At 56.0% G+C, this 27,149-nt stretch overlaps 2 protein-coding genes across 12 annotated transcripts in view; one reads left to right on the plus strand and one right to left on the minus strand.

Moving 5' to 3' along the window:
- The first annotated feature begins 694 nt into the window (after window positions 1-694).
- On the plus strand, window positions 695-19,064 carry DYNC2I2 (dynein 2 intermediate chain 2). The gene is made up of 9 exons (XM_044264764.1): window positions 695-880; window positions 9,631-9,879; window positions 15,508-15,617; window positions 16,122-16,279; window positions 16,864-16,973; window positions 17,493-17,660; window positions 17,868-18,100; window positions 18,341-18,498; window positions 18,713-19,064. Exons 1-9 carry the CDS (start codon window positions 695-697, stop codon window positions 18,949-18,951), a joined length of 1,611 nt encoding a protein of 536 aa, XP_044120699.1. The 3' UTR covers window positions 18,952-19,064.
- The window catches only part of SPTAN1 (spectrin alpha, non-erythrocytic 1), a 62,039-nt gene continuing 53,952 nt past the window's right edge, over window positions 19,063-27,149 (minus strand). For 10 of the 11 annotated variants that reach the window (XM_044264762.1, XM_044264761.1, XM_044264759.1 and 7 more), the window contains 12 exons: window positions 26,497-26,656; window positions 25,830-25,906; window positions 25,053-25,262; window positions 24,459-24,755; window positions 24,019-24,131; window positions 23,592-23,609; window positions 20,976-21,030; window positions 20,426-20,622; window positions 20,280-20,333; window positions 20,057-20,203; window positions 19,834-19,981; window positions 19,063-19,518 (listed from right to left, as the gene is read on the minus strand). In XM_044264762.1, coding sequence (XP_044120697.1) covers window positions 19,393-19,518; window positions 19,834-19,981; window positions 20,057-20,203; window positions 20,280-20,333; window positions 20,426-20,622; window positions 20,976-21,030; window positions 23,592-23,609; window positions 24,019-24,131; window positions 24,459-24,755; window positions 25,053-25,262; window positions 25,830-25,906; window positions 26,497-26,656 — 1,602 coding nt within the window. In that variant the 3' untranslated portion in view covers window positions 19,063-19,392. Of the gene's footprint in view, window positions 19,519-19,833; window positions 19,982-20,056; window positions 20,204-20,279; window positions 20,334-20,425; window positions 20,623-20,975; window positions 21,031-22,322; window positions 22,386-23,591; window positions 23,610-24,018; window positions 24,132-24,458; window positions 24,756-25,052; window positions 25,263-25,829; window positions 25,907-26,496; window positions 26,657-27,149 lie in introns of all 11 variants that reach the window. The other variant, XM_044264763.1, reaches the window with a different exon arrangement.

Raw genomic sequence — 27,149 nt, forward strand, 5'->3', positions numbered from 1 at the left:
TGTTTTGAGGATTTAGTAAGTTCTACATACATAACATCTCTGAGCTCTGCCTGACACAAGATAGACAATAAGTGGTAGTTATTTGAGCCTTTCATTTCGATTTAACAAGCATTTTTCTATATTCGACCTTATTTGGCCTTTCAGTTATCCAATAAAACTCTACCTCCGCAGATGCATATTTTAAATAATCATTTTATCGCGGTAGAGACTTAAGGATCAGAGGGCAAGCACTTGGACTCGAGGTGGCCACCAACCGGAACCCGCTCCCCTGGGGAGCACCCAACTTCTCAGTGGGCCCTGCAACCCCCAAGCCCCACAAGCCCCACAACTCGTCAGCCCGCAGCTGTTGCAGCCTTGCGTCCTCACAGCCTCCCGTCCTCGCTTCTGCAGCTGGCCATTCAGCGCCATCTTTGAGCCTGGCACGGAGCCGTACTTCCGCCCTTTCCTCCCCAACCCAGGGGTAGCCACTCATGCCCAAGTGTGCCCCTACTGGGATGAAGTATCCATAGCTGGCCAGGCTTGTCTCATGCTGGCCCCAAATAATAATTTATCGCGTACTCCCAGGTCTTGGAGGATGCGATCTGACCAATTAAAAAATGGTGGGGATACCCTCACCTTCCCTGTCTTCCGCTTTAGACGCGCATGGGCGAGGTCACGTCGGAGTGCGCAGGCGCGACAGGGCGGGGCTATTTCCATGGCAACCCGCGCGCAGCTGGGGCTGCTCAGCCCGGCGGGAAGTGCGGGAGCTGAGGCGCTGGCGACGGGAGGGGCTCTGAGCGCCGAGGGGCCCGGGCGGCCGGCGCCCCTGCAAGACGAGACCCTGGGCGTGGCGTCTGTGCCCTCGCAGTGGAGGGGCGTCCAGGGCATCCGCCGGGAGACGGTGAGAGCGCCGGCCCGGCTGCGGGGCCGGAGGGCGAGGGTCCGCGCGCGGTGTCCGGGCCGGGTTCTGGCGTGCCGCCGGTTTGTTTTGTATTTTCACCCACAGACGCTAACGCTGGCGGGATTCTCGTGCGTTTCCTCAGACTCTCTGTGCAACCACAGAAGGGGTTTTTCCTTAAGACTCCTGAAGACCCCGTGTCTTGCAGGATTTTGTGTGAACCGCCGTTTCGGGGCATTTCAAACTAACTTTTCTTAAAAAAAAAAAAAAACAGATTGCATTTCAAGGTCGAGATACGCCAGTTTTTCTAGGAGCGTCATCAAAAGCGCACACAGCGAGGTTTTGTGAGGAGTGAGGGGCAGGGCTCCTGGGCGTCGGGTTTTCTCCTCTGGGGACTTTGTGCAGACTTTGAGGGCCTGCTGTATGCCCAGAGCTCTTCCCTCCTGGAGCCGACGTGGGGTCGTTTGCAGGGCACGGGCACCTTCCCTGGCAACTTAGGCAATAAGTAAATTCTGCGGTGTGTTCTTAGGAGGTGAGGAGTGCCCCGGACGAACGCAAAATAAGGGTGAGGGCCTGGAGGGTCTGGGTTGGAGAGTGAGGGGGTGGGCGGGCTTCATTGAGAAGGGGACATCAGAGGAGTGGTAGAGCAGCCCTGGCTGGGCAAACTGCGAGTGCAAAGGCCCAGTGGTTGGAGCAGATCTTGTGTGTTTGAGGAGGCAGCCAGGCTGGCGTGGAATGAGAGCAGGGGAAATGGTCCCAATTGAAGTCAGAGTGGGTAAGCAGAGGCAGGTCAGGTAGGGTCTTGCAGATCATTGTAAGGACATTGGCTTTTCCTCGGTGGAAATGGGGAGCATTGTAAGGTGCTATGCCTTTACCAGAAGAGAAGACTTAGTTTGCCACCAGAGTGGCCAGACCTGCAGAGCTTAGCTCCTCCCCAACACCAAGGAGCTTTCCATGAAGTCTTACTCTGGAAGATAGGTTTCTTGCCTCAGGCCAACAGTCTGCTTGCGGGTCTCAAGCCAGGATTTGATGTGGCTTCAAAGCTCTCCCCACTTACATGCTGCCTAGAAATGGTTCTGGTGCAAAGCCAAGTGGATGTTTTAGTTAAATCTGTCCATTCTTATCACAGGTAAAAGTATACTTCACAGTTCCTGGCTTTGAAGAGCACTTGAAATAGCTCTTGTTTGCCAAAGACCCAGATTCTAGAAGACTTTAGATCGGAAACCACTGATTGAGTCTAACTTTTTTTCTTCTTACAGAGAATGAATTGGAGGCAGGTTCATTTTCTTGTGACTATAGTTTTCACCTGTAGGATTCTAAGAACAAATTCCAAGTAAAAAGCTTTCGTCTGTGAGGGTGGTTTCCCTGGACTAGCATCTCCTGTCTTACTGAAGGAGATGTTTGATTAAGTTATAAGAATGTTGCAGGGGTCGGAAGAAGGGGGTAAATTGCTTTTTTTTTAATATATATAATTTTAAAAATTTATTTATTTATTTATTTGACAGAGAGAGAGAGAGATCACAAGTAAGCAGAGAGGCAGGCAGAGAGAGAGGGTGGAGGAAGCAGGCTCCCCGCTGAGCAGAGAGCCCAATGTGGGGTTCGATCCTAGGACCCCGGGATCATGACCTCAGCCGAAGGCAGAGGCTTAACCCACTGAGCCACCCAGGCGCCTCTAAAAAAATTTTTTTTAAAAGATTGTTTATTCTAGAGAGTGCACTGTGGAGGGAGGGGTAGAGGGAGAGAGAATCCCCAGCAGACTCCCCACTGAGTTCGGGGCCTGATCCCACAACCCGGAGATCCTGACCTGAGGGGAAACCAAGAGTCAGACACCGAACGATCTAAGCCACCCAAACTCCCCTTTTTAATATATTTTTTAAAGATTTTACTCTTTAAGTAATCTCTACACTAGCGTGGGGCTCGAACTCATGAGCCAGGTGCCCCTTTTCTGTTTTAATACTAATGGTCTTTGGCTTTCCTTGAGTTTTCCTGTCATATTCCAGTATGTTCACAGAGGGATAGTGTCCCGAGCTTTGGTTCGAGACCGGAGTGCACACACTCTTTAGGGCTTTGGGCCAGTCACACGATCTCTTCTTCTTCAAAGTGGGTCCTTATGAGAACACTTCCTGAGGGGTTAAATGAGACTTGAGTGAGAAAGCAGTTTGAAAGCCTGGGGCTGCTCAGGTAGATGGTCTGGGGGTGTCAGGCATGGGGGCAGCTGCCTGAGATGAGGGAGGGTGCGTAATTAGCCCTCCTTTCTCATCCGCTGTTTCTCGAACTTGGCCGACACTGGAATGTCCTGGGACCCTTGAAAAATATGGATGTCTGGGTTCTACCTTCAGCAATTCTGGCTTAATTGTAAGTGTTGCGATGTGGGAATCTGCTTTTATTAAAGCTTCCCAGGTCATTCTAATAGGTAGCAAAATTTGAGACCATCCATTGAATGCATCCTACTTTCCAACAGCATTACCTCTCTGAGTCCCAATTAGGAAAATGTGGGATGTGTTTTTTTCCTTTTTTAAAAAATTGTGGTGGGGCGCCTTGCTGGGTCAGCGTAGAGCATCTGACTCTTGATCTCAGGGTCTTGAGTTTGAGCTCCGTGTTGGGCATAGAGATTACTTAAAAATAAATAAAATTGTGGCAAGAGACACATAATAGAAATTTTACTGTTTTTAAGTGTCCATTTGAGCGGCGTCAAGTTCATTCACATGATGCCACCACTCACCACTATCTAGTTTCAGAACTTTCTCATCTGTGGGATGCATTTTGGACATTCAGATCTGTCTTCCTTGGACTGTGGGCTCCCAGAGGACAGGGAAGTTAGTCTTGTGTACTTTTGCACCTCCTGAAGGCAACCAGGAAATACTGGATTGAATAATTTTCCCGTGTGCTGTCATCCCGCACCGGGGACATCTCTCCTCCTGCTTTGAATTAAATTCGCTGCCTTCCCGCGGGCTCTTCTTCCCTGATGGGCTGCTGCTTCGTGGCCTTGGTGGCTTCTGTAGTGTATGTCACCCCCTGCTGGAAGGTGTTTGTTTTAACTGGGGTCTGGCCTCTTACTGATTTTCAAGGAGAATTCAGTCTGTGGTACTCTGCTTTTGAGTTTGCTAGACAGTGTTGATATTAGATTTATTCATTTTTTTTTAAGAGCACGAGAAGAGATTAAGAGGCTAGAATGACACCAAAATGGTCTGCAGTAACTGCAGCTCAAAGGGGTCTAGCCCCTCGGCGGCTCCCAGCTTCTGTGGAAATGCCTGCTGCTGTCCTCCGCACGTGGCCGAGCCCCGGCTCCACGTTGTCGTTTAAAAAGCTGTTTGTTGCCTTGATAGACTCAAGAGGCAAGTTCATCTGAACAGGAGGTTGTGCCTTGACACGGGTTCCCGGCTCAGTTACTCCGCCCTTGCAGAGGCCGCCTGGGACGGTTGTCCAAGCCGCATCACGAAACCCACTCAGCATCACACCCAAGACATTCCCGCCCCAGCTTGTCTGCTCATTAGCGGCGGATCGTGCCTCACACCGGGGGCAGATCGAGGCGGGGCTGGCGCGTGGGCTTTGCAGCATGTGCACGGGGAGCTGCTGACCTAGGCCGGGGTCCTCTCCGCTGCCATCACACCTGCCTTCTCCTCAGGTGTGTGGGCCCCGATGAGGAGGAAGAAAGGAGGCCTTTGGGGTGACGGCAGCCTGAGGAAAAGGTAGCTCTGGGGAGGACAAGTGGACGTGAGCCTGCTGGAAGTGGCGAGGTGATAGTGACAAGCCACTCCCCCTGCAGGTGCCCAGCAGCGCCCCTCAGGTGGGCTTGAGAGCATTCCTCTGCCTCTGGGGATGAGCCATGACCCCAGGTGAAGCCCAGGACCCGGAGTAGTGGAGATAGTCAGAAAGGCGGGGAATGTGAGCACGGTGTGGACGGGGGTAGGGGGAGGTGATGGGCCTTGGGCTGTGGCCCTGGGAAGCATCCAAAGGGGTGAGGCCCACATGTGGGGTCTCAGTAACCGCCCCCCCCCAGCATCCACATCACCTGGGGGCTTGTTAGCACAGCACACTCAGCCCCGCTCCAGGAGGTGGCAGCTTGTGTTTTTGCAAGCTTCCAGGTGATTCTGGGGCCTGCCCATTGAGAATGCAGGTCTAGAATGGTCTTTGAGGTTCCTTTCCACTCTGGAGTCAGGTGTGCTGGCTCAGGCTGACTGGGAGGATGAAGCCAGAAGTGGTATGCTTCTGGTATTAGCTGGTGGTGGCTGCTGCCCAGGGGAGTAATGGGGGCTCGTCTCTCCCAGCATTTCCCCAGACCTTCAGAGACACATTCTTTCTCTGGTGATGTATTTCCTCAATTAGAGGACACACGCCCACCCCCAGCCTTTGTAACAGATCTTAAAATTTGGTGTGTCTCACAAATGACCTGTGTATTTAATATAGTTTCCCCCAAAGAACTATTAAATAATTGGAATGTTTTATAATCAATACATCCTAAAGTCAAGGAGATATATATAGGGGCGCCTGGGTGGCTCAGTGGGTTAAAGCCTCTGCTTTCGGCTCAGGTCATGATCTCAGGGTCCTGGGATCGAACCCCGCATCGGGCTCTCTGCTCGTCAGGGAGCCTGCTTCCTCCTCTCTCTGCCTGCCTCTCTGCCTACTTGTGATCTCTGTGTCAAATAAATAAATAAAATCTTAAAAAAAAAAAAGGAGATGTATATATTTTATTAGTCTCTTTTTTTCTTGAGAGGGAGAGAGGAGGAGGAGGGGTAGAGGGAGCGAGAGAATGTGAAGCAGGCTCCATGTCTGGGATGGAGCTAGATGGGGGGCTTGATTTCATGGCCCTGAGATCATGACCTGAGCTGAAATCAAGAGACAGATGCTTCGCAGACTGAGCCACTCAGGTGTGCCTACCTCTCCATCTCTACACCCAAGGGGGGGGCTTGAACTCATGACCCTGAGATCAAGAGTCACATGCTCTACTGACTGAGGCAGCCAGCTGCCCCTAGAATGTATATTTTAAATAAGAAAATGACTGTTCTACTTATGACTTTGAAGTTGGCCTGCCCCATATTGATATCCCCTGGATGGATTTCTCTAGCTGGCCAGTTTCTGAATGACTGAGTCAAAAATTGGCGCAGTTACACTGGCACTGGTCAGTCTTTGACCCTGAAGGCAGGGCAAAGCCCAGTATTCTGTCAACACACCTCTCGGAGCCTGGGGTGGGGGCCGGTCACCAGACCCATTTCCTCTGTCATGATGAGTGTTCCTCAAATTGATCGATCCATCCTAAATGCCAGCCAGAGACCCATTATTTCAGAAATGAGGTCTCGAGGGGTGGTGGTCTGGGGATCAGGGAGCCTTCCTAGGGGTTAGTGTGATAGCAAGTGACAGAAACTGGCCCAGACCAGGAACTTCTCTTCAGGATGCAGGGGTCTCCTGGGTCCCTCATGGAGGTGCAGCTGGTCCTGAGGAATCCAGGAGGCTTTGGGGGCTCTGCTGTTGCCATGCATTCCCTGAGGCCTATCTCTGCTTGTCTTCTGGTCACATGGTGGCACTGGCTGAGTGTCAGGGCCCAGAGTTTCCAGGTTTCAGTTCCGGGCCTGGGCTGTCTAACTTGTGAAATCTTTGTCTCTGTCATGAGTTTCCCTGAGAGAGCTCAGTTGGCCCAGCAGAGTAGTGTTCACTTCCCATCTAGTCGGAAGCTGTAGTCCTGGTGTTGGGGGCACATTTTGTGGCTTGGCAGGAGAGTTAGGCACTCATCCTAGGCTCTGCTCCCTGAGTTTCACTGCCTTCCTCTCCACTGGAGGCTGCTGGGGCTTCAGACTCCAGAGCACGGAGCCTGGTAGTCTTGATTTGGGAATTGTTGTTTCCCTGGTGCACACCTCCTAGTGCGATTCAAGTTTGGCCCCAGCGCCTCCCCCTACCTCTGCATTTCCCCTGCAACACCTGTGCCTCTGAGGTGTGGGAGGCGGGTGTGGGAGGCAGGCTGCAGCCCAGCGTCCCGAACACTCTCCTTCCGGGCCTTGCTGAGGCCTAAGAAGCAAGGACCCCACTGGGCCCTGACCTCTTCCCTGACATCTCAGACGGGAGTCTCAGCACAGCCATGCACTGCCTGGCACGGAAGGCACCAATATATACGGGGTAGCCTTGAGCGAGCCCTTCCTTTCTGGAGGTTTGGGGCTCCAACCCCAGACGATCTGGGTCTGGTCAGGATCAGACCAGATACTTGGATCATGAACCATGGGAACCTACGCTGGAGTCCCCGAGGGAAAAGAGAGTCATGGTGGTTTCCTGCCAGTTCACAGGGGAAAAAAAAAAAAAATGCGGGTGCATTATCGTTGGTTTTTTAAGTTTTTTTTTCTCCCTAAATTTTCCCTAGTGTTTTTTTTGACATTTGTCGTTTGCCCGAATAAGCAAGCGGCAAGGAAATACTAATAGAGATAGCTGGAAAGGTGACAGCTATGTGTCTCTTGGGGCCACTTTTGTCTTATGTTAGGACACTGGGGTAACATTCTTTTAGAAGCATTTTTCTGCGTTCATCTGATATGATCAGTGGCCAGGATGCTGGACTGTTTGGGGGAGAAACCATGGCTGAGACAGGCTGGTGTCACAGGTCAGACTACCTGGATTCAAGTTCCACTTGAACTTGCACTCACCTCTGTGCTGTGTGACCTTGGGTGAGTTTCTTCTCTGGGCCTCGGCGCCAACAGCAGTAATGCAGAAATAGGATTTCCTCTATAGGGTGGTTGCGAGCGTGGATAAGATGGGGCTAGAGCTCTGGGGAGACCGCGTGAGTGAGCGCTTAGTGACCAATACTCTTACCGTCATTGTGGCTTCTGGAACTTTGCTTTTCTCCCACCATCTTAGAATTTGGCTCAGCCTGTATTCTTTCTGGTCCCCGAGCCCACCCATGAATTCCTCTGTGCACACTCCGCCGGCACTGGGGCAGCCCTCCAGTGCTGTGGTTTCAGGTCGTGTCTCTGCTGGATGCTCTCCGAGCCTCGTGCCTTGTGGCCGCTTCCATGCAGACGGCAGGGAGGCATCTCAGTCTAGAGGAGGCCTCACAGAACCGCTTCTGCGCTCTCTTCTCCCAGAACCTGCCATCCCGTTCACTGGTTGTCATACCTGCTTCTGCTCCTCACGTCTCCCTGAGCAGCCAGAGAGGCGCGGCCCTGCTTACGGCCCCCCTGCGGCTCACACCTAGAGGGAAAGCCCCACTTGTCCTGGCTCGCAGACACCTCCGGGCCTTGCCCTTGCTCGCGGGCCGCCCTCCTCACCCACTGTGGCCGGGCCCGCCGCCAGCTCTCCAGTCTCTGAATGTGGGGCCTCCTCTACCGGCGAGTTTTGGTCTTGCCTCCCGGCTGGTCCCCATCCCTGTTCCAGGCCCCTCTCCTGCCACTCTCCGCTTGTCCTTCACACCTCAGCGCAAGTGCTGTGTGCCCAGAGGCCTCCCCAGCTGTTCCCTTCTCTCCCACACCTCTGCTGCACTTAGCGTCCCTGGTAGTTGACGGCTTTTCTTGTTCGTGTAGCCCCGACCCCCGTAGAACCTCCTTAGGCACAGGAATCTTGCACGTTTTGTTTGCTGCTGTATCAGTAGTACCCGGACAGTGCCTGGCAAGTGGATGCTCAGTAAATTGTGTGTGTGTGTGTGTGTGTAGCAAAATGGAGATACATATAAATAGCGTGTAATATATGTTACATATGGTATATAGGTATATGTAATACAGTGTTGTGGGGGTGTGTGTGTGTACATGTAGTGTATAGCATAAGGGGGCTTATGCCATGTGCCAAATACCATGCAAAGAGCGGGGCTATAAAGAGCCATCAGAAGGGTTCTGGAGCTGGAGGGACTTACAGTTTAATTGGTGGTAGATAAAGAGAATTTCGTGGAATGTGAAGGGGAATGTGGGGATGGGTATTTCATGTTCTAGCAAGGGCTGCCCCTAGGTAGGGCCAGCTCCCTTCCTTTGGGCTTGCTAGTGCTGGCCTGCTGCCCAGCGCTGTCCCCCAGGCCTGAGTACAGGGCACAGGGATCTGGGCCTCGTCATTGCCCTTTGTGTTCAGGTGCTTGGTGAGGGGCCGTGTGAACAGAGCCTCTTGTGAGACCACGCCGTACGCTAGATGGCCCCTCACTTGGTAAATGATGGGTCGTGTCCGTGTAAGAAAGAGGCTGATCTGTTGTCTGTCCCTGTGCCCAGCTAAACAGGGGTCGAGGGATTGGAGGCAGATGGCAGGGCGGGGAAAAGGGGCAGCTGGGGAGAAGCCTGCCTTCCACCAACTAGCTCATCACAGACGCCCTCACTTCCTTTGATGACGGGGCATCTTGGACAGCACCTGCTAAGGGAGGGAGAAGCTGTGGGCCATTCTGCTGGTGGTCAGGTTTGACATGCTTCCGTGTGCTGGCTTAGGTGACCACTGCTGGCTCTAATATGACACGATTACTGTCGGGTTCTTCAAAAGGGCACTCCTTAAAAAAAAAAAAAAAAAAAGTATTCCTGCATCTGCTCCAAATAGTGTCATTATGTCACCGGAGGTCCTGGGTCAGGCTCTTACTGGGTCGTGTTGGCTGCCCCTGGACCTCTCAGTGTGACCCAGGGCACATAGGAAGGTTGAAGGCTCATCTCCACCCTTGGCACACGGATCGGGCTCGTCTTTTGGAAGATGGGCCAAGAGGAAAGGGACATGCTGGGGCGGACAGGGTGACCTGAGGGTCAGCAGCAGCACGGGAGGGGAGTGTGTGGGCAGGTGAGGCTGCGTGTTGACTGCTGGGCTGTGATCTTCTGCAGAAAAGTTGCCAGACAGCGAGCATTGCCACCGCCGAGAAGGCGGCCCAGACCCGGAAGCACGTGGATGCTGAGGTGCAGACGGAGGCCCCCGTGCCAGTCAGCGCGCCGTCCGTGTCCCCGCACGATGACCCCCGGCTCGCAGCCTTTCTTCGGAGGGTGGAGGCCATGGTTATTCGGGAGCTGAACAAGAACTGGCAGAGCCATGCTTTTGATGGCTTCGAGGTGAACTGGACTGAGCAGCAGCCAACGGTAGGGAACGGGCCGGCGCGGCCTGGGATGCACCCCTCCTCTGCTCCAGCTCGCGCTTTGGCCCTGTTTTCAGTCCTTCTTTTAGGCCACCCAGATACTGATAAGAGTAGTAATACTAACAGAGTTCACTGGGCTCTAACATTCTGCCAGGTGGATAATTTTATAAGAGTAAGTCCTCAGGGGCCCCTGGGTGGCTCAGTCGGTTAAGTGTCTGCCTTTGGCTCAGGTCATGATCTCAAGGTCCTGGGATTGAGCCCTACATCGGGCTCCTGGCTCTCCCTCTCCCTCTGCCCCTCCCCCCTACTTGTGGGTGCTCTCTCTCTCTCTTTCTTACACTCTCTCAATAAACAAAGTATTAAAAAAAAAAAAAAGAGAGGGACCTGTGGGTTGTTTAGTCGGTTAAGCATCTGCCTTCAGCTCCAGTCATGATCCCAGAATCCTGGGATCGAGTCCCACATCAGGCTTCTTTCTCAGTGAGGAGCTTGCTTCTCCTTCTGCCTGCCATTCCCGCTGCTGCGTGCGCTTTCTCTCTCTGACAGATAATTAAAATCTTAAAAAAAAAAAAAAAAAAAAAAGACTTCCCTGCTGTCAAGAAGTGGGTGTGGTTATCTCCATTTACAGCTGGGAGGTACTGAGAGGTACAGGTGGGAGACTTTGAGCTGAAGTGACTTTTCCAGGGTCACATGGAGCTAGTTAGCAATAGAGGGAGGGTTTGAACCAGGGGAGTCTGACTCTGGACTGAATTCTCCCCACTGCTTGGCTGTGTCTCCCCAGGCAGCACACACTGAGGGCTTTCTGTGCCATCTCATTCAGCATGACTGCATGAGGCAGTACTAGGATGATCGCCATTTTATAGGAGGCCCAGAGAGGCTAAGTGACTTATCTGTGGTCACACAGCTTCACGGGCTAAGCTGGGACATGAGCCCTGGTCTGGTTTCACTACCGTGCTCTAGTGACTTCCGTGTCTCCAGGGCTCAGTTCAGAGCGGTCACCCTGTATACTCAGGTGGCCAGCTGCACAGACAGCCCAGCCTTTGAGATGAGGAAGCCTCTGAATGAATGGGAGGGGCTCTTGGCTTTGGCTCCGTGCTGGGCCTCAGCCTCCCCTGCGGACAGGGCGCTTGCTCCGTGCTGCATGCCCTTGACGGACCGGCTGCAGAGCCTTGGAGCTCCGGGCCAAGCTTTTTATACGATGTTTTCTTCCTTGGGAAACAGAGATGAGTAACTATGTACTCGGAGGTCATAAGCCCTGCTCTAGCCGCTCCTCCTCCTCTGCCCACTTACCCCCAAGTCAGTGAAAGGCAAGGGACAGTCGGTTTGTTCCAGGGAAATCCTCAAATCCCTCTGAAGAGCGGGCGTGGACGCCATACCCAAGTGGGCGGTCCCTGAGGCTCAGGAAAGCTGCGAGAGGGAAGGGCTCGGTGCTCAGCGAGAGCCCAGCCCGCTTTTCTCCTGCTGATGCCCATGCACGCGCCCACCTCCCCAACTTTACAGTTGCATTTAGAGAGGTTAAACTTCTTTTTATTATTAGAGGTGCTTTTACTCATTTCTATGAATTACTTTGGTCCCAGTGTATATTGCTCTCTCCCCTTCACAAAATATCTGTTTTCTGACTGCAGAAACTATATGTGTTCATTGTAACAAATCCGGGCAGTACAGAAACACCAAGCGTGTACCATGTAGACAGCGGGAGGGAACTCCTTTTCCTGGGCCTTTAACTCCTCCCTGTGCTACACTAACACACACCATGTTACTAGTGTCATTAAGAACTTTTTTTTAAAGGATTTTATTTATTATTTATTTGACAGAGCACAAGCAGGGGGAATGGCAGAGGGAGAGGGAGAAGCAGGCTCCCCGCTGAGCAGGGAGCTGGACTCGTGGCTCGATCCCAGGACCTTGGGATCATGACCTGAGCTGAAGGCAGACGCTTAACCACTGAGCCACCCAGGCACCCATCCCCAGGACATTTTAAACAAAAAATGGAAAACACTGTACATTTTCTTTATGACTTTTCTCACTTGCCAGGGCTCTCCACGTCAGTTCCTATAAAGGTGCCCCAGGCTGCATCCCACTGCATAGACTTGCCATCGTTTATCTGACGCTCTTGTGGGACTTGGTCTCTTCCGGAAACGTGCGGACAGGCGGGAAATCGGGCCCCTCTGAGTGGCAGTGGGGCGTGTTACCCTGTTGGCCTCATATCTTAGCGGTTCCCGGAATGTCAGGCAGAGAACTTTCCAGGTTTGCTGTTAGATTAACAATGTCAGCGAATCTCTCTCTCACTTCTTCTTTTGCATCAGCTTTTTGTTGATTTCCTCATAGTAAAATTATGATTTTGGCTGATAAGGGGTTTTTCTCTCTTCTGCTGCTGTCAAGGTATTGGCCTTGACATTTCATCGCTCTCCTTGGCACTGTTGTAGCCACTCCGGAAAGGCTGGGATGCCGTGCTCAGAGAGAAACCCTGATTTCAGATTTCCAAAAACAATCTGACAACCTTGGGGAATGCTTAGAAATCAGAGATAAGAGACAGGGGCTCCCACGGGACTTCTGATCTTCTGGCTCTGTTGTTTCCTTCCTCTGGCTTTGCACATGTGTGTGGACAGCTGTGTGTCACTGTGACCGATCTCGGGGTCTTTTCTGTTCGGGAGCAAAGCCTGTTTTGTGTTGTCAGGTGGCTACAGAGACTTCATGCTTGTCCTTTTAAAACCTCTGAATGTTTTGTCCGCACACTGTATTTTTTTGTGCCAGGTTTCTTTCTTTTTCTTTTTTTTTAAAAGATTTTATTTATTTATTTGACAGGGATCACAAGGAGGCAGAGAGGCAGAGAGGGAGAGGGAAGCAGGCTCTCTGCTGAGCAGAGAGCCTGATGTGGGGCTCGATCTCAGGACCCTGGGATCATAACCAGAGCCGAAGGAGATGCTTTAACCCACTGAGTCACCCAGGCGCCCCTGTGCCAGGTTTCCTAAGGTGTGTTCTCCACACACGTCTGTTTACCCCTTGTGCTGTTCTGCGTCCGTCACGGTGACAGTGTGGGGTGGCCCCATTGTCTCCAGCTTCTCCCACTTTGTCGTCTCATCTTTAGATCCCGGTTGTACTGGTTGTTGCAGTTATAAGTAGTGTCATGACGAATAGCATATGCGGTTTATTTCTAATGTAAACTTTGGTGGAACATGACAGAAAAAGGTACACATCTTGCCACTTCAGGCCTGTGGCTTTTCAACGTGAAAATCCTTGTGGAACCAGAACCCAGATCAGGAAACTGAATGCAGCGTGACCCTGGAGGTTTTCTTGAGTTCCCTCCACCTCCTACCCCACTGCACAGCTTTTCTTTTTCTTTTCTTTCTTTCTTTTTTTAATTAATTTGTTTTTAAGTAATCTCTACCCCAGATGTGGGGCTCAAACTCATAAGCATGAAACCAAGAGTTGCATACTCTGCTGTCTGAGCCAGCCTGGCACCCCTATGTGACTTGGTTTTAAATAACAGATTTGTTGAAATCTCATTCACATCCCATATAATTCACCCATTTAAAGTGTACAGTTCAAGGGCACCTGGGTGGCTCAGATGGTTAAACCTCTGCCTTCAGCTCAGGTCATGATCCCAGGTCCTGGGACTGAGCTCCACATCGGGCTCCCTGGTCAGAGGGGAGTCTCCCCTCCCTCTCCCTCTCTACTTACCCCTCTTTCGTGTGCATGCCCTTTCCTCTCTCAAATATAAATACAAAAATCTTTTTTAAAAAAGTGAAGTGTAGGTGCACCTGGGTGGCTTAATCAGTTAAGCGTCTGCCTTTTAGCTCAGGTCATGATCCCAAGGTCCTGGGATCGAGTCCTGCATCAGACTCCCTGCTCAGCGGGGAGCCAGCTTCGCTCTCTGCCTCTGCTGCTCCCCCTGCTCGTACTCTCTCACTCTGTCCTATAAATAGATAAAATCTTAAAACAAGTAGTGTACAGTTCAGTAAGATTGTATGTTCCTAGAGTTGTACAACACTGACACAACTTTATTTTTTTTTTTTAAAGATTTTATTTATTGAGATAGAGGGAGAGAGAGAGAGAGTGAGAGCGAGCACAGGCAGGGAGAGCAGCAGGCAGGGGGAGAAGCAGGCTGCCTGCTGAGCAGGGAGCCCGATGCGGGGCTGGATCCCAGGAGTCCGGGATTATGACCTGAGCCAAAGGAGCCCCCCAGGCGCCCCACTGGCACAATTTTAGAACACTTTCATTGCCCTCAAGAAGAAAGTCCATGCCCACTAGCAGTCACTCCCCATTTCCCCCCAAATCCCTAGCAGCTACTCATCTTTCTATCTGTACGGTATCCGTTGTAGACCTTGCCCGTGGATGGGATCCTGCACGAAGCCGTCTCGGTGACTGGCTTCTTCCACGTGTGGAATGTCGGCGAGGCTGGCTGTGGCGTGTGCCTGCAGCTCTTCCCTCCCCGTGGCTTGGTAGTCCTTCCCGCGTGGGGGGTGTGCCCCATCGATCGGCTGGTGGGCATCTCGGCTGTGACACCTGTGTACAAGTTTTCGGATATACGTGGTTTTCAGTTCTCTGGGTGTGGACCTCGGAGCAGAATTGCTGGGTCATAGGGTGCCTCTCTGTTTGACCTTTTGAAGATCCACCAGGCTGTTTCCCCACGGCGGCCGCGCCAGTCTGCGTTCTTGCCAGCGGTGCATGAAGGTTCCCACGTACAGCTTTTTACACGTATTAAGTTTTTTCCGTTGAATAGTTTCCTTCTGTGGAGTCACGAGGTCGGGAGTATGCAGCTTTTCACAGAAGTTTTGGTCTGTGCTGCAGATCCCATCCCAGAAACCTTGGGCTGATGGCTCATGGTGGCCCGCATGGCCAGCCTTCTCATTTGCTGTGCCGGCCGGCCCTGGGCTGAGAAAGAAGATGCCAGGCCTTTACATGTAAAGCCCTGTGGCACCGAGTATAGTCACATTGTACAGCTGTCACTCCCATCCAGTTCCAGAAGTCAACGCTTTTTCTTTCATTCTCTTTTTTTTGAGGGGGGGAGGGGCAGAGGGAGGGGGAGAATCTTTTTTTTTTTTTTTTTTAAGATTTTATTTATTTGTTTGACAGATAGAGATCACAAGTAGGCAGAGAGGCAGGCAGAGAGAGAGGGAGAAGCAGGCTCCCCGCCTAGCAGAGAGCCCGATGCGGGGCTGGATCCCAGGACCCTGGGGTCATGATCTGAGCTGAAGGCAGAGGCTTAACCCACTGAGCCACCCAGGCGCCCCGGGGGAGGGAGAATCTTAAACAGGCTCCACTCAGCACTGAGTCTGACACGGGGCTCAGGCTCACAGCCTGAGCCGAAACCAACAGTAGGACACTTAACCGACTGTACCACTCAGACACCCCAGAAGCCAAAGCTTTTGAAGTGGTGTGTAGAACAGGGTCTGACTCTGATCCAGAACCTGGCGTTTGTCTCGGTTTGGAAGATCCTTTCTTCTGGGTTTTTGGAAGTATCCTTTGAGGGGTATGTTTGGGTGAAGCCTCCAGATTTCCCTCCAGCACTGGGCAGTGGACCTGGGTGGCTTGGGTGGTCCAAGGCTGTGTATCGTTTTTTTTTTTTTAAGGTGGCTATGAGACCACCCGTTGGGTGGCTCTGGGCTCAGGGTGGGGGATGGTCTGTCTCTTGCAGGTGACCTGTTTACACACCCTGGGCTACCCCCCAGCCCAAGGGGAGGGTCTGCACGTGACCAGTGTCTCCTGGAATACCACCGGGTCTGTGGTGGCCTGTGCCTATGGCCGGTGAGTGGCTGCCGTGGTGACTGCATCGGGCACTGGGAGGCTCTCAGACCCTGGTCTAAGAGGTCTAACACCTCTTTTTTCCTGTCCGTGTGGTGAAGGATTGGTCAGAGCCTGGCCATTCTGGGAGTATTTTTATTCTCAAGGCTGCCTGGGCCCCAGGTTGGCTGGTAAGAGCAGAGGAGGGAAGGGCTTCAGGTGCAGGAGTCCTGGTGCCCACCTGTCAGCCAGCACAGGGCAGTGAGCCTGATGGGCCGTGGTTCCCCCCCCGCCACCGGGTGCACTCATCCTTGGTTTCCGGGAACCCTTTTTTAGAGGTTGTGCCCCTGGGGTGCCATGGAGATGCCTGTGCCACTTCAGTACCCAGTACAGTCTGGGTGTGATGGGGAAACTGCGGCTCATCTGTTCAGGGTTGCTTGGGGAGGACGGTGGGTCAGGTGATAGGAACAAGGTGGGGAGGAGGCCCCGGCCTCGAGGCAGAGCCAGCTCAGGCTTGTCCCTGTGCAGGTTGGACGACGGGGACTGGAGCACGCTCAAGTCCTTCGTGTGTGCCTGGAACCTGGACAGGCGAGGCCTAAACCCCCGGCAGCCGTCCGCGGTGGTGGAGGTGCCCAGCGCTGTCATGTGCCTGGCGTTCCACCCAGCACAGCCATCCTACATTGCCGGTAAGCCTTCAGCCTGCTTCGCTTCTGCCCGCGTGGAGGGGGGCCGGACGTGAGCTCTCCACTGGGCCGTCAGCCCCTGGGCACAGCCAAGGCAGGTCTGCTGAGGGCCGAGGAGAGCCGTGGGGGGCTCTGATCCCTGAGCTCAGGTGACGATGCCGAGGATGGCTGGTGTGGAGCTGGGAGGTGGAGGAGGCAGGTCATCGCCGCGTCTGGCGGGCCATGCATGGGCTGTGGGCCATGGGGTGTGGGCCATGGAAGGGCACGGCCAGGTCAGGACCAGAGGCGGGGCGATGTGAGCACCCTTGGGGAGCTACCAGCGATGATAGGAGCCCCATGTGTTGGGAAAGGGGCTTGTGCTGGAGGGAATGGCCGGATGCTGGGGTGGGGAGATCAACCTGGCACAGGAGAAGCATCCTGGGTGTGTGGGGGGTGTGCAGAGGACCAGGACTTGCCCTCCTCAAGGCGGTTTTGGGGAAGTGGCTCTACGTCCTGGCTCCGTGGCTCTGAAGGGCTGGCACTTGGCCAGGAAGCCGGAAGGGGCTGGATGTGGGTCAGTTCCTGGCCAGGCCTGCTTGGTCCCATAGGTGGGCTGTACAGTGGTGAGGTGCTGGTATGGGACATGAGCCATCCCGAGGACCCGCTGCTCTGGAGAACGGGCCTGACAGATGACACACACACAGACCCCGTGTACCAGGTCAGAGCAGTGGGCTGCTGTGTGGGTCCGGGAGACACCAGCTCCTTCTTGCTAGGCTGGGCTGGGCTGGGCTGGGCTGTCCACAGGCCAGCTCCTGGAGGCCAGGCAGGGGAGAGGGTGCCCGCTCGGCACAGGCATGGCAGAAGGTCACTGGGGAGTTGGCAGTTGGACAGCCGCCTTCAGCATTCCCAGAGCTCCCAGGGCATGAGTCACATCCCGCCCCCGGCAGGAGCCACCCGCAGGGCCCTGGGCCATTCCCAGCTGCAACCCCCCGCCCCCCAAGCTGCCACTAGAGGTTCCCAGCTGTCCCGGCCTGCCTGGGCTCAGGGACAGCCCAGAACCCTCGGGACTGCCCCCTGGTGTGTGAGGTGGCTCCTGGCCTCCCCTAGAATTCTCCTTATTTTCCTAGAAAGGGGTGGGTGGGAATGGGGGATGACCGTTGGTCTTGCTGAGAGGTAGGGGCAGGCTGGGGAGCAAGCAGCGCTTCCCTGACCTTGGTCCTGCATCCCGCGGCCCTAGGTGGTTTGGTTGCCTGAGCCCCGGCACAGCCACCGCTTCCAGGTGCTGAGCGTGGCCACGGACGGGAAGGTGCTGCTCTGGCAGGGGGTCGGGGCGGGCCGGCTGCAGCTTACGGAGGGCTTCGCCCTGGTTGTGCAGCAGCTCCCGAAGAACACCAAGCTCAAGAAGGTACTTGGGGCCCAGTTGCCCCTGGACCCTGCAAGGCCTCCGGGAGGAGCCCTGGGTGGGAGGGGGCAGGTGACACGGGCTCCCACACGGCCAGTGGAGGACCTGCTGGTTGATCTCCTTGGGCCCCGGTGCCCGCTCGAGGGACTGGGCTCTTTTGGGACACTGTGGGATTCTCTCGACTCTGCCCTGGCGTTCATTTCTCCACAGCCTCCCCGGGGAGAGACTGAGGTCGGTGCCACGGCGGTGGCCTTCTCCAGCTTTGACCCTAGCCTTTTTGTTCTGGGCACGGAAGGCGGCTTCCCACTCCAGTGTTCACTGGCAGCGGAAGAGGCGGCCCTCGCCCGGATGCCTAGCTCTGTGCCCCTGCGGGCCCCGGCACGGCTGACCTTCTCTCCCCACGGCGGTCCCATCTACTCCGTGAGCTGCTCCCCCTTCCACAGGTAGAGAAGGCCCCAGTGTCCCTGGCATAGGGGGGCGAGGGGGTCCCGCGGAACCGTGGGAAGGGCCTGTAGTCGGTTTCCGGCCCAGGTCTTCCCCATGGGAGCTCTCATGTCCAGAGCGCTGGTGGTTGGCTCCAGGGCATCAGCCCCTGGCTCCCTAAGGGGATCCCTGGTTTGGGGAGGTCCAGGGAGGCCCAGTGGACCGGGACATTCAGCACTCTTCCCCTGCTTCCTGTCTAGGAATCTCTTCCTGAGCGCGGGGACCGATGGCCATATCCACCTGTACTCCATGTTGCAGGCCCAGCCCCTGGCCTCCCTGCAGCTGTCCCACAAGTATCTGTTCGCCGTGCGCTGGTCGCCAGTGCGCCCCCTGGTGTTTGCAGCTGCTTCTGGGGAAGGTAGGAAGGACACCAGACTCCGATCCACTAACGCCGTGGGGGCCCGGCACAGATCTGGAATTCTGAGCTGGGGAGAGACCGCACGTGTGGGGATTGCCATACCAGCCGGTAGCTTTATTTCGCGCTGCGGCCTGTCGAAGTTTCTCTTCCCTGGGTACGCAGGGGCCTTGGAGGAGGGGCAGACACTTGCCCCCACGCATCTCTCTCTGCGCAGGTGACGTGCAGCTATTTGATCTCCAGAAAAGCTCCCAGAAACCCACAGTTTCAATCAAGCAAACCCAGGATGAAAGCCCGGTCTACTGTCTGGAATTTAATCACCAGCAGACTCAGCTCCTGGCCGCAGGCGATGCCAAGGGCACGGTAAAGGTGTGGCAGCTGAGCACCGAGTTCACAGAACAAGGGCCCCGGGAGACTGAGGACTTGGAGCAGTTGGCAGCCGAGGTGGCCACCTGAGGACAGCGCAAGGACAGCAGGGCCCTGCAGGTGGGGGCCGGTCTGGCGAGGCCACACCTGTGCCGTGCTGTGGGGGGCTCTCATGGAAGCTGAATGAAGACGTCACAAATCTCTGGGGAGAGTCATTTATTTGTCTTTTACGTGAAAACAAAATGAAGGGGGAGAACAAGAAGGGAGCGAGCCAGCTGCGTAGACTGCTCGAGTCGGAATGGGGCAGCTGGCTTCCTGACGGGAGTCTGGGTCCCCACGGCAAAGGGCGAGTGCCTCTGACCCGAAGCGGCTTAGTGAAGCACCCGTTCTAAGTCTTATCCCCAAGCTAAGCGGACGTGAGCTTACAGTGGAGAGTGACACTGGAAATACTTGAGGAGCACAGAGAGGAGGTGACATGCAGCGAGGCAACGGCAGGGCAAGCAGCGCGGGCCAGGCGGGGCGGGGGTGGGATCAGTTCACGAAGAGCGAGCGGGTGAACTCCACGTAGTCGAAGGCGGTGGGGAGTTCGCGGCCCTTGCCGTCCACGTAGGGCTTCATGTGGGAGACGCAGTAGTCGGCTTGTTCCCGAGTCAGGTTCTGGAGGGAGGAGGCCGCCTGTCAGCACAGCCCTGCTGCCCCCCCGGGGGTTGGTCGGGGCGTGGGGACAGCAGGAACCCCGGGCCCCGGCGTCAGGGAGAGCCGTGCTCAGAGGCCACAGCATGTTCGCGGATGCGATGGGCTGGGCTGGGCTGGGCTGTGGGGGCAGCAGTAAAGAGGGATGAAGCGCCTGTGCCCAACAGAGCGCTCCACGGGGAGGTCTGTGAATTTGGACGGTTCTGGTCCCGGGGCAACCTTGGGCTTTCCTCTCAGAGGAAACCTCCACCTCCAGGGCAGGGAAGCAGAGCCCCAGACCTGGTACAGCTCCTCCTTGGTCACGTAGGGCTTTCCCTCGGAGCTCAGGGCCCGGAAGGCGCTCTCGATCTCCTCGCTGGATTTGACATTCTCGGTTTCACGGCTGATCATGAAGGCCATGTACTCTTGCAGGGAGACGTGGCCGTCCCTGGAGAGGGGCAAACGCAGTGAGCCAGGAAGAGCCACAGGCACAGCCACCTCTGCTACCTTCCCTCCAGCTCACCTGTTTGGATCCACGGTGTCTAGGATTGCCTCGAACTCCGGGTCAGGCTCCCCTTCCTCCACCATGGGCAGGTCATAACCCAGGGAGCGCAGGCAGGACTTGAACTCCTGGTGGTTCAGCCTGCCCGACTTGTCCTTGTCGAAGTGTCTGCCGGACAGAGTGCTGCTCAGCACGGGCCCCAGGGCCGGGCCTGCCACCCCACCCCCAGGGAGGCCGTACTCACTTAAACATCATGCTGAATTCTTTGAGGGCCTCCTCAGTCACTCCGGTTGTGTTCCTAGAAGAACAGGATGGAGTGAGCAGGTGGCAAAGTCTGCGGGATCCCAGCAGAGCGAGTGCCGGACGCTGGGGGGGCCTGGGGGCGCGCACCTGGCCTGGATCTGCTGCTCCAGGTTGTGCTGCATGCGCATGCCCAGCTGGTCGAGCTGGTCCCACTGCTGTGCCAGGCCCACGGTGCTGTGCTCCGTGTACTTGTTGTCCAGGATCAGGGCCTCCTCCATGGCTGCCCCGAGGTCCTCAATCTTCTTGAGCTGACTCCTCATGGCTCGAATCTCCTGGTGCTTGCGCTACGGGCAGGGGAGGGAGGGTGTAGGGGCAGGGGCTCTCGCCTCAGTCACCAGGCTCAAGAGCCTGTTCGAGAGCCCTCCCGGCCCAAGGTCTGTGGGGCAGTGTGGGGCGGCACGAGGGGAAATTCAGCAGCCTTGGTCCACGGAGGGACAAGCAGGGGCCGACTGCGGAGGAAACTATACACTAAGAACCAAAGTGTCCTCATTCTTTTGGGGTTAAGAAACCACGTGGCAACTGTCAGAAGCAAAAGGCTTTCTCTAAAGTGATGGGGTTCTGCGCTGCTTTATGCAAAGGGAGAAAGCGCACCCACCCAGCCTCCTTCCTGCCGGACTTTAAACAAGGGGGACCTTACCTTGGTAGCTTCGAGCTGGGATTCCAGAGTCCCAGATTCTTCCACCATGCAGGACCTGAACACAGAAGCCAGTGAGGTGGGAGGGCCGGATTGTGAGCTCAACCCTAACTATCCCCAGGTTACAGTGCCTGCTGTCTTGGAACTTTTTTTTTTTAAATCTTTTTCAAGGAAATGAAACCTATCTGCTATTGGCCATCTTTTCCTAAGTGGCCCTGGGAGCCGGGGAGGGGAGGCAGTCTTTCTCCTGCTTCAGAGACAGGACGCTGCCACCCCAGGTGGGGTGCCACCTGCCCCAGGCCAACTGGGGGGCCAGGGGTGAGCCCCACCCAGCCTGCTCCCAGGCTAGGACCCTTTCTCATGTGGCTCCTCCGGCCCAGCCAGGCTAGGACCTGGTCCCTCACTCAAACTAGGCCCTCAGCCCTCAAGGGGTACCTGAGGAACCAAGCTGAAGTTGCTCTATGGGACGTCAGAGGGCCCACGGCCTGACAGCATGTCCCCTCCGCAGCCACTGAGGAGAAGGCTACTCTGTACACCCCTGGCACCTGCCCCCTGGGGAGAGCTTAGCAGGGAGAGGCTGACAAATAGAGCGCCACCCCCCAGAAACCCCTGGAAGTCTCCTGCAGGTTCCTGAGGAGGGGAGCCACATTCTAGGGTGTGACAGCCGTGGAAGAGATGAAGTCAGATGCCCCCTCAGACACGAAGCTGGGATGCTAAGAGATCGTGACCAGATTGGGGTTTTGAAAGCGATTCTAATTCTGCCCAAAGGAGGGAGGTGGCTGTGATTAAGCCCCAGATTCAGGCTCCATGAGACTGTCCGGGCCAGAGGCTCCCAGGGCCAAGTTTCGAAGAACAGGGTGCCCCAGGGAGCTTCCATCTTCCCGACGCTATACAGTGTGAGGTCACAGAAGGCCACCAGTGAACAAAGACAACAAACGAGTTGGGATTACGTGCAGGGACGAGTCACACTGTGCGCGGGTCCGTGGTGGGATTTTAGCCCAGCCTCCCCTGCACCCACGTGTGCCCCAACCTACCCTTTCAACACCCAGCAAGCCCGGGTTAGCTCTGAAATTTCCCCAAGTTCAAAGTGCTCGAGCAAGGCAAGGCACCAGGCTTCCTCCTACCCCAGCAGTTCAGACTCACAGTCACGCCATGTCCCCCAGGGAAAAGCAACACCCCCCGGCCCCGGGGGCAGGAGGCTGGGAGCCGGTGCAGTGGGAGGAGGACAGATCCCTCCTTCCCAAGCGGCCGAGGGCGGTGGGTTAGTCAGAAAGCGGAGCCGCCTGGGGAAGTCAAGAGTGCATTGGTAAAACCACAGTGAGGGAAGAAGAGAAATAAGAGGAGAAAAACCTTCCAGACAGATCATCCCCAACTTCATACTGATAGACACGAATGACCCGACGATACGCTATGCTAGTCAAAGAAAAGAAACCAAATGAATACACCGAAGGCACGGGCAGGCAAGAGCAGACCGAGACAGACACGCGCCACAAGGCCCAAGCTGGCAGTGCACAGGCGGGGCAACCTGGCGCCCAGGCAGGGACCTGGTGGGGCTGGGCCACCGGCCGCAGGGAGGACAGGCGGCCTTGGGGCAGCTCACACGGGGACCAAGCAAGACGGGACAGGGCTAGGGAGGAGCCACATGGGAAGGGGAGCATGGCACCCACGGAGACAAGACCAGCTTGGCAGACACAGCCACAGGGCTGGGGAGGGGAGTAGAGGCCAGGGGGCTAATGAACTCAAGCTAGAAGCTGTGACCCCTAAATCCCACCCCCCCCCTTCAGCACAGGTGGTCGTGTCAACGTGTGCCTCTTCCTCCTGGTGCCATGCTGAGCTGCCCCAACTACCATCTGCAGAACCCCAGCAGCGTTGGCCTCAGCTACTGAGGTCCGCCCCCCCACCCCTGGCCCCCGCGCTACCCTGGCTTTATGTGGGCCTGGCAGAGGCCAAAGTCTAGAGGAGAGGCCACTCCCAGGACTGGACTGGGCAGGGCCGCCCTGCTCCTCCCGGGGGGCTCCTCCCTAGCCTCATCTCTCCATTGCACGAAACCCCGGGGCACTTCTGCCTTCTATTAGGGGCAACGATGCTCTTCCCCTTCCCCTAGGAACACTGAGGGGTGGGGCCCTGGGGGAGGGGTCAGTACACAGCTGGGGACTCACTGCACCCGCTGAATCTCCTCCTCCATGCATGACCATGACCTCCTAGGAAGCTAAGTATGGTCCCACTGGACACACGGGGAGAAGCAGAAGAGAAGGCCAGTGAAATCCCAATGGCTAAACAAGCATGGGGTTTCTCAGAGGCTTTGGACTCCAGCTCTGGCCCTCTGGCTTGATCACATTCCCTGAGAACCCCTGGAATCTGCACAGGAAGGTGTGAGTGGCTCCCCTCCCCAGACCGCAGGCTGTCAGGACAGTGTGGGGCAAGGCACAAACTCCTTGTAGGGTGGTGGGGACGGGGGTGGGGCAAGGGTGGGAGGGGGGAAGTGCAGCCCTCCTGGGGCAGAAAGGCCCATCCTGGGATCCTCCGCAAGCCAGGCCATGGGGGGACAGAGGGCAGGGGGACAAGCACACGAGACACCACCACACCACGAGCCCGGAGAAACAAGAAGACAATATTAACCCATCGAGGAGATACGTTCTGTGCAGATGGGATCCAAGCAGCCGCGAGACAAAGTGGCGTCCGGACAGCAGCGGTCGGGAGGTGGGGGACAGAGAGACACAGGAAAGAAAAGAAAACAAAACCGAGAACATCAGTACCCACGTTGCATTCAACTCTGTTCTGTGTATCACCGTGGTGCTGCCTAGGACTGACCACCGGCCACGCAGGGTTCCACCCAATCCAGGACACCTAGTAACCTGACCTTCAGAAAAAGTACCTTCGAGACTCTGTCCACCCCTCCGGTTCGAGCCAGACCAGGGTGCGCCCCTAACTCTCCTTCCTTACTGCGAGCATGCCTTCCGGTTTCCCGCAGAGCTCCCCTCCCGCTAGAGCCGGGGGCCCAGGAGCAGAGCGCTGGGGGCCTGTGCACCGGGGGGGGGGGGGGCACCTAGTCTCCTGGATCCACTGGTGGAACGCATTGGCGTGCTGGGCGAACTCCTGGCGCAGCTTGTCATTCTCCTCCTGCCGGCGCTGCTCCTTCTGCAGCTCCAGCTCCCGCTCCTAGGGCCCAGAGCAAGGAGAGGCCGTGTCACCAGAGCCTGCCCTTCCTGCTGGTCTGCTCTCGGGGTGGACGGGCGGCCTAATGATTTCAGTTTCTGGACACCGAACGTGACCGGAAATCACGGTTTTGTGGGGCAGGGAGAACCAGATGTTGACATCAACCCGAAGGAGGAGCCTGGGAGACACTTGGGGAGCTCAGAGCCCTCCATTCTCTGCTGCTCGCAACTGGCCCCCCAAGAACTCTGGCAAGAGGTAAGGGGAAGTGGCTGATTGACAGCCTGGCAGGGGGGCTGCTGGCTGGTGGCCCTGGGTGGGGGCGGTGGGCACCTTGATGATCTTCTGCAGGTTCCTCCATGTCTCCTCCAGGGCCTCCATGGTGAACCAGGTGTAGGGGTTGGAGGCCACACGGAAGCTCTTGATTTGGCGGTCCAGCTCGGCCAGCTGGCTGAAGTCAGCCTGGGCAGAGCTGAGGGACGAGCGGAAGGCGTCGTGGGCCTCGCGCAAAGCTCTGATCTCCTCCAGGGAGTTGCAACGCACGGGATCGGTCAGATCTTCTTCGGCATTTTCAAACCAGCTGTTGAACGCAGAGGCCTTTTTGGCGAACGTCAGGAAGAGGTCTTCCACCTGGAAGCGGAGCAGCCTGCGTCAGGGCCCCCCGGGGCCGCATGCACCACGCTTGGGCAGGAGGCAGGATAGGAAAGGGGGCGGTCGTTCTGGGGGCAGCCAGGGCAAGCCGGGGTGCCCCACTTTCATGTCTCAAAAGGCCTCGGACTTTTTTCCCTCGCTACCCTTTCTTTCCCCTCAGTCTGTCTCGGGTGCTTCGGAGGCAAAGGGTCCTCTGCTGGGTTCCGGCAGACTCTCCGCCGGGGGCCGATGTCCCCGCAGCCCGGCCGGGGGAGCTCTGCAGGGGCCCACTCCTACCTTGCGGAAGTGACTCTGTGCCTCCAGCAACTTCTTCTTCCGGGTGGCCGAGTTGGCCAGAAGCTGGCTCCATCGCTTCATGAGGGCGGCGTGCCGGGCCTCGATGGCCTTTGACTGAATGTGTTTGGCAGCCAGCAGCTGGTCTTTGAGCGCAGTAATGTTGGCGATGCCCTCCTGCTGGAAGGCCTGCAGGCCAGCGTCAAACGTTTCCTGGAACAAAGAGCGGTGGGCCCGATGTGCAGGGTCGCCTGGGATGCTAGAAGCCACCCTTCCGCAGCGGCTCAGCTCGACGGCGCCAGTCTGCTCAGCCAGCCGCCCAGGCCACACGGTCATCCCCGAGTCCCCACCTTGTCCTGACGTCCTCCTGCCCCCTGGGCAGACTGAGGTTCGGGGTCCCCTAAATGTGCCACGCTCTCCCCACCAACTCTCCCCAGAATGAACGGCTGCCTCCCCGCGACCAGCTGCGGTCTGCCCTTCGTGAGCGAGCCGAGACGCCTCTCCTCGGGCAAGACCTTCCCCATCAACCCCGGCTCGCGGCAAAGCGAGTCAGACAGCTCTGGGGATCAAGTCCCCAGCACATCCCATCGCTCTGCACCCCGGGAGCGCCGTGCGGCTCTAGCACAGAAGCCTCGTCCGGAAGCTCCCCGAGGACCAGAATATCTTGCTCCCTGCCGGGTCCTTAGGGCCTTTCTCAATGGAATACGCCGACCGCCACTCATGCACCGGGAAGCGCTAACCGCGTACGTCCCAGTCTTGTCGACAGGGACCACGACTGACCTGTTTGGTGAGGAGAGTCTGAACGGAAGACAGGTCTCGGCCATAATCATCTGTCTTCAGGCTGTTCTCCTTTTCACCTAGGAAATCAAGCATGGGAAACAGGTCAGCCTTCTTGGTACAGTGAATTACGAAGGAAAAAAGAAAACCAAGGCGCACCTATCACCCTGTTGATGGTTAAATTCCAGGATTCCTAACCCCATGCCGGCTGCCCCCTCCTCCCCACAGCCCGGGCCCCACTGGCCAGCTGTAGGGAGAGATCCTTCCAGCTCGTCCTGGATGGGTTTCCACTGCCACTTATGTGACAGCAATCCCTAGGGTCACAGGAGTCCTGAAATCCGAGCCTAGCTGCCCCGCGCTGCGCCCGGGCAGCGAGGGGACAGAGCAGCTGGGAGCCCGCTGCTGCGCCATCTTGCTTAGCAGTGACACTTACTGCTTCTCCCAGGGTTTAAAGATTCTTGTTTTGTTAACCCTGGTGCTGACCCAGTGCCAGGCACCACGGGGTCTCCCACTCTTGGTCACAGGAGATGACTGAAATGCCCGAGTTAGAACATTTCTTCTCTGGAGAAGACCAGCTGCTTAGATAATACGCGAGCTAAGGTTCTGGAACAATCTTCCCGGCGGGGCGCGGAGAAGAGACTGGGAGCCGGCCGGGCGGGACAGCGCTCACCGATCCAGGACTCCACCACGTCCGCCTTCCAGTTGAACTGAAGGAAGGCCGAGTTCTCCTCAAGCTTGGCCTTCCTCTGGGCGGCAGCTTTCTCCAAGTCTGACACCTTCCCGTTCAAGCCCTTCATCTTTGAAGAGATGTTCTCCTCGTGGTGATTGTTCTAGGCCACAAAGAGAAGGCACACTCGGGTCGGCCTCACGCCCTGCCGTGGCCGGATGATCCACGGCCTCCCTGCCACGGCAGGTCCTCCAGGGCTGCAAGGTGGGCCCCGCGCCTCCGGCCCAGCACCAGCCGCCAGGGGAGAACAGGTTAAAGCTTTTCTAAAGGCAACATGAGTAAAAGCCTTGAGAGGATACTGTTGGCAATTTCACGGATAAGAATGAGTCCTGAAAAAACGAGGAATGTGCTGAAACATCACAGTGACGTGCTCATTAGTATGTCTGATAAGAAAAAATTAGTAAAAGAGCAAATACTTTGGATATCTCACATTTTACATCTTAAGTATTTCCAAACAGCGGCTCCTAACACAAGCAACAAACACAATGGCTCAGAGAAAGCAGACACTGAAAATTCCTACGCCCCAAACACTCGGATTTGGTTTTGGAATAACTGAGTCTGAGAACACACACGTCAGCATAAAATTTAGAGAGAAA

This window comes from Neovison vison, chromosome 9 (genome assembly GCF_020171115.1).
Source record: "Neovison vison isolate M4711 chromosome 9, ASM_NN_V1, whole genome shotgun sequence".
Taxonomy (NCBI): Eukaryota; Metazoa; Chordata; class Mammalia; order Carnivora; family Mustelidae; genus Neogale; species Neogale vison.

What these genes read in the sequence shown, in the direction of transcription:
- DYNC2I2 (XM_044264764.1), top strand. Translation starts at nt 695, where the DNA reads ATGGCAACCCGCGCGCAGCTGGGGCTGCTCAGCCCGGCGGGAAGTGCG. An exon ending in ACAGCCATCCTACATTGCCG is followed by an intron (nt 16,280 to 16,863) that starts GTAAGCCTTCAG and finishes TTGGTCCCATAG; the next exon opens with GTGGGCTGTACAGTGGTGAG. An exon ending in TGCAGCTGCTTCTGGGGAAG is followed by an intron (nt 18,499 to 18,712) that starts GTAGGAAGGACA and finishes CTCTCTGCGCAG; the next exon opens with GTGACGTGCAGCTATTTGAT.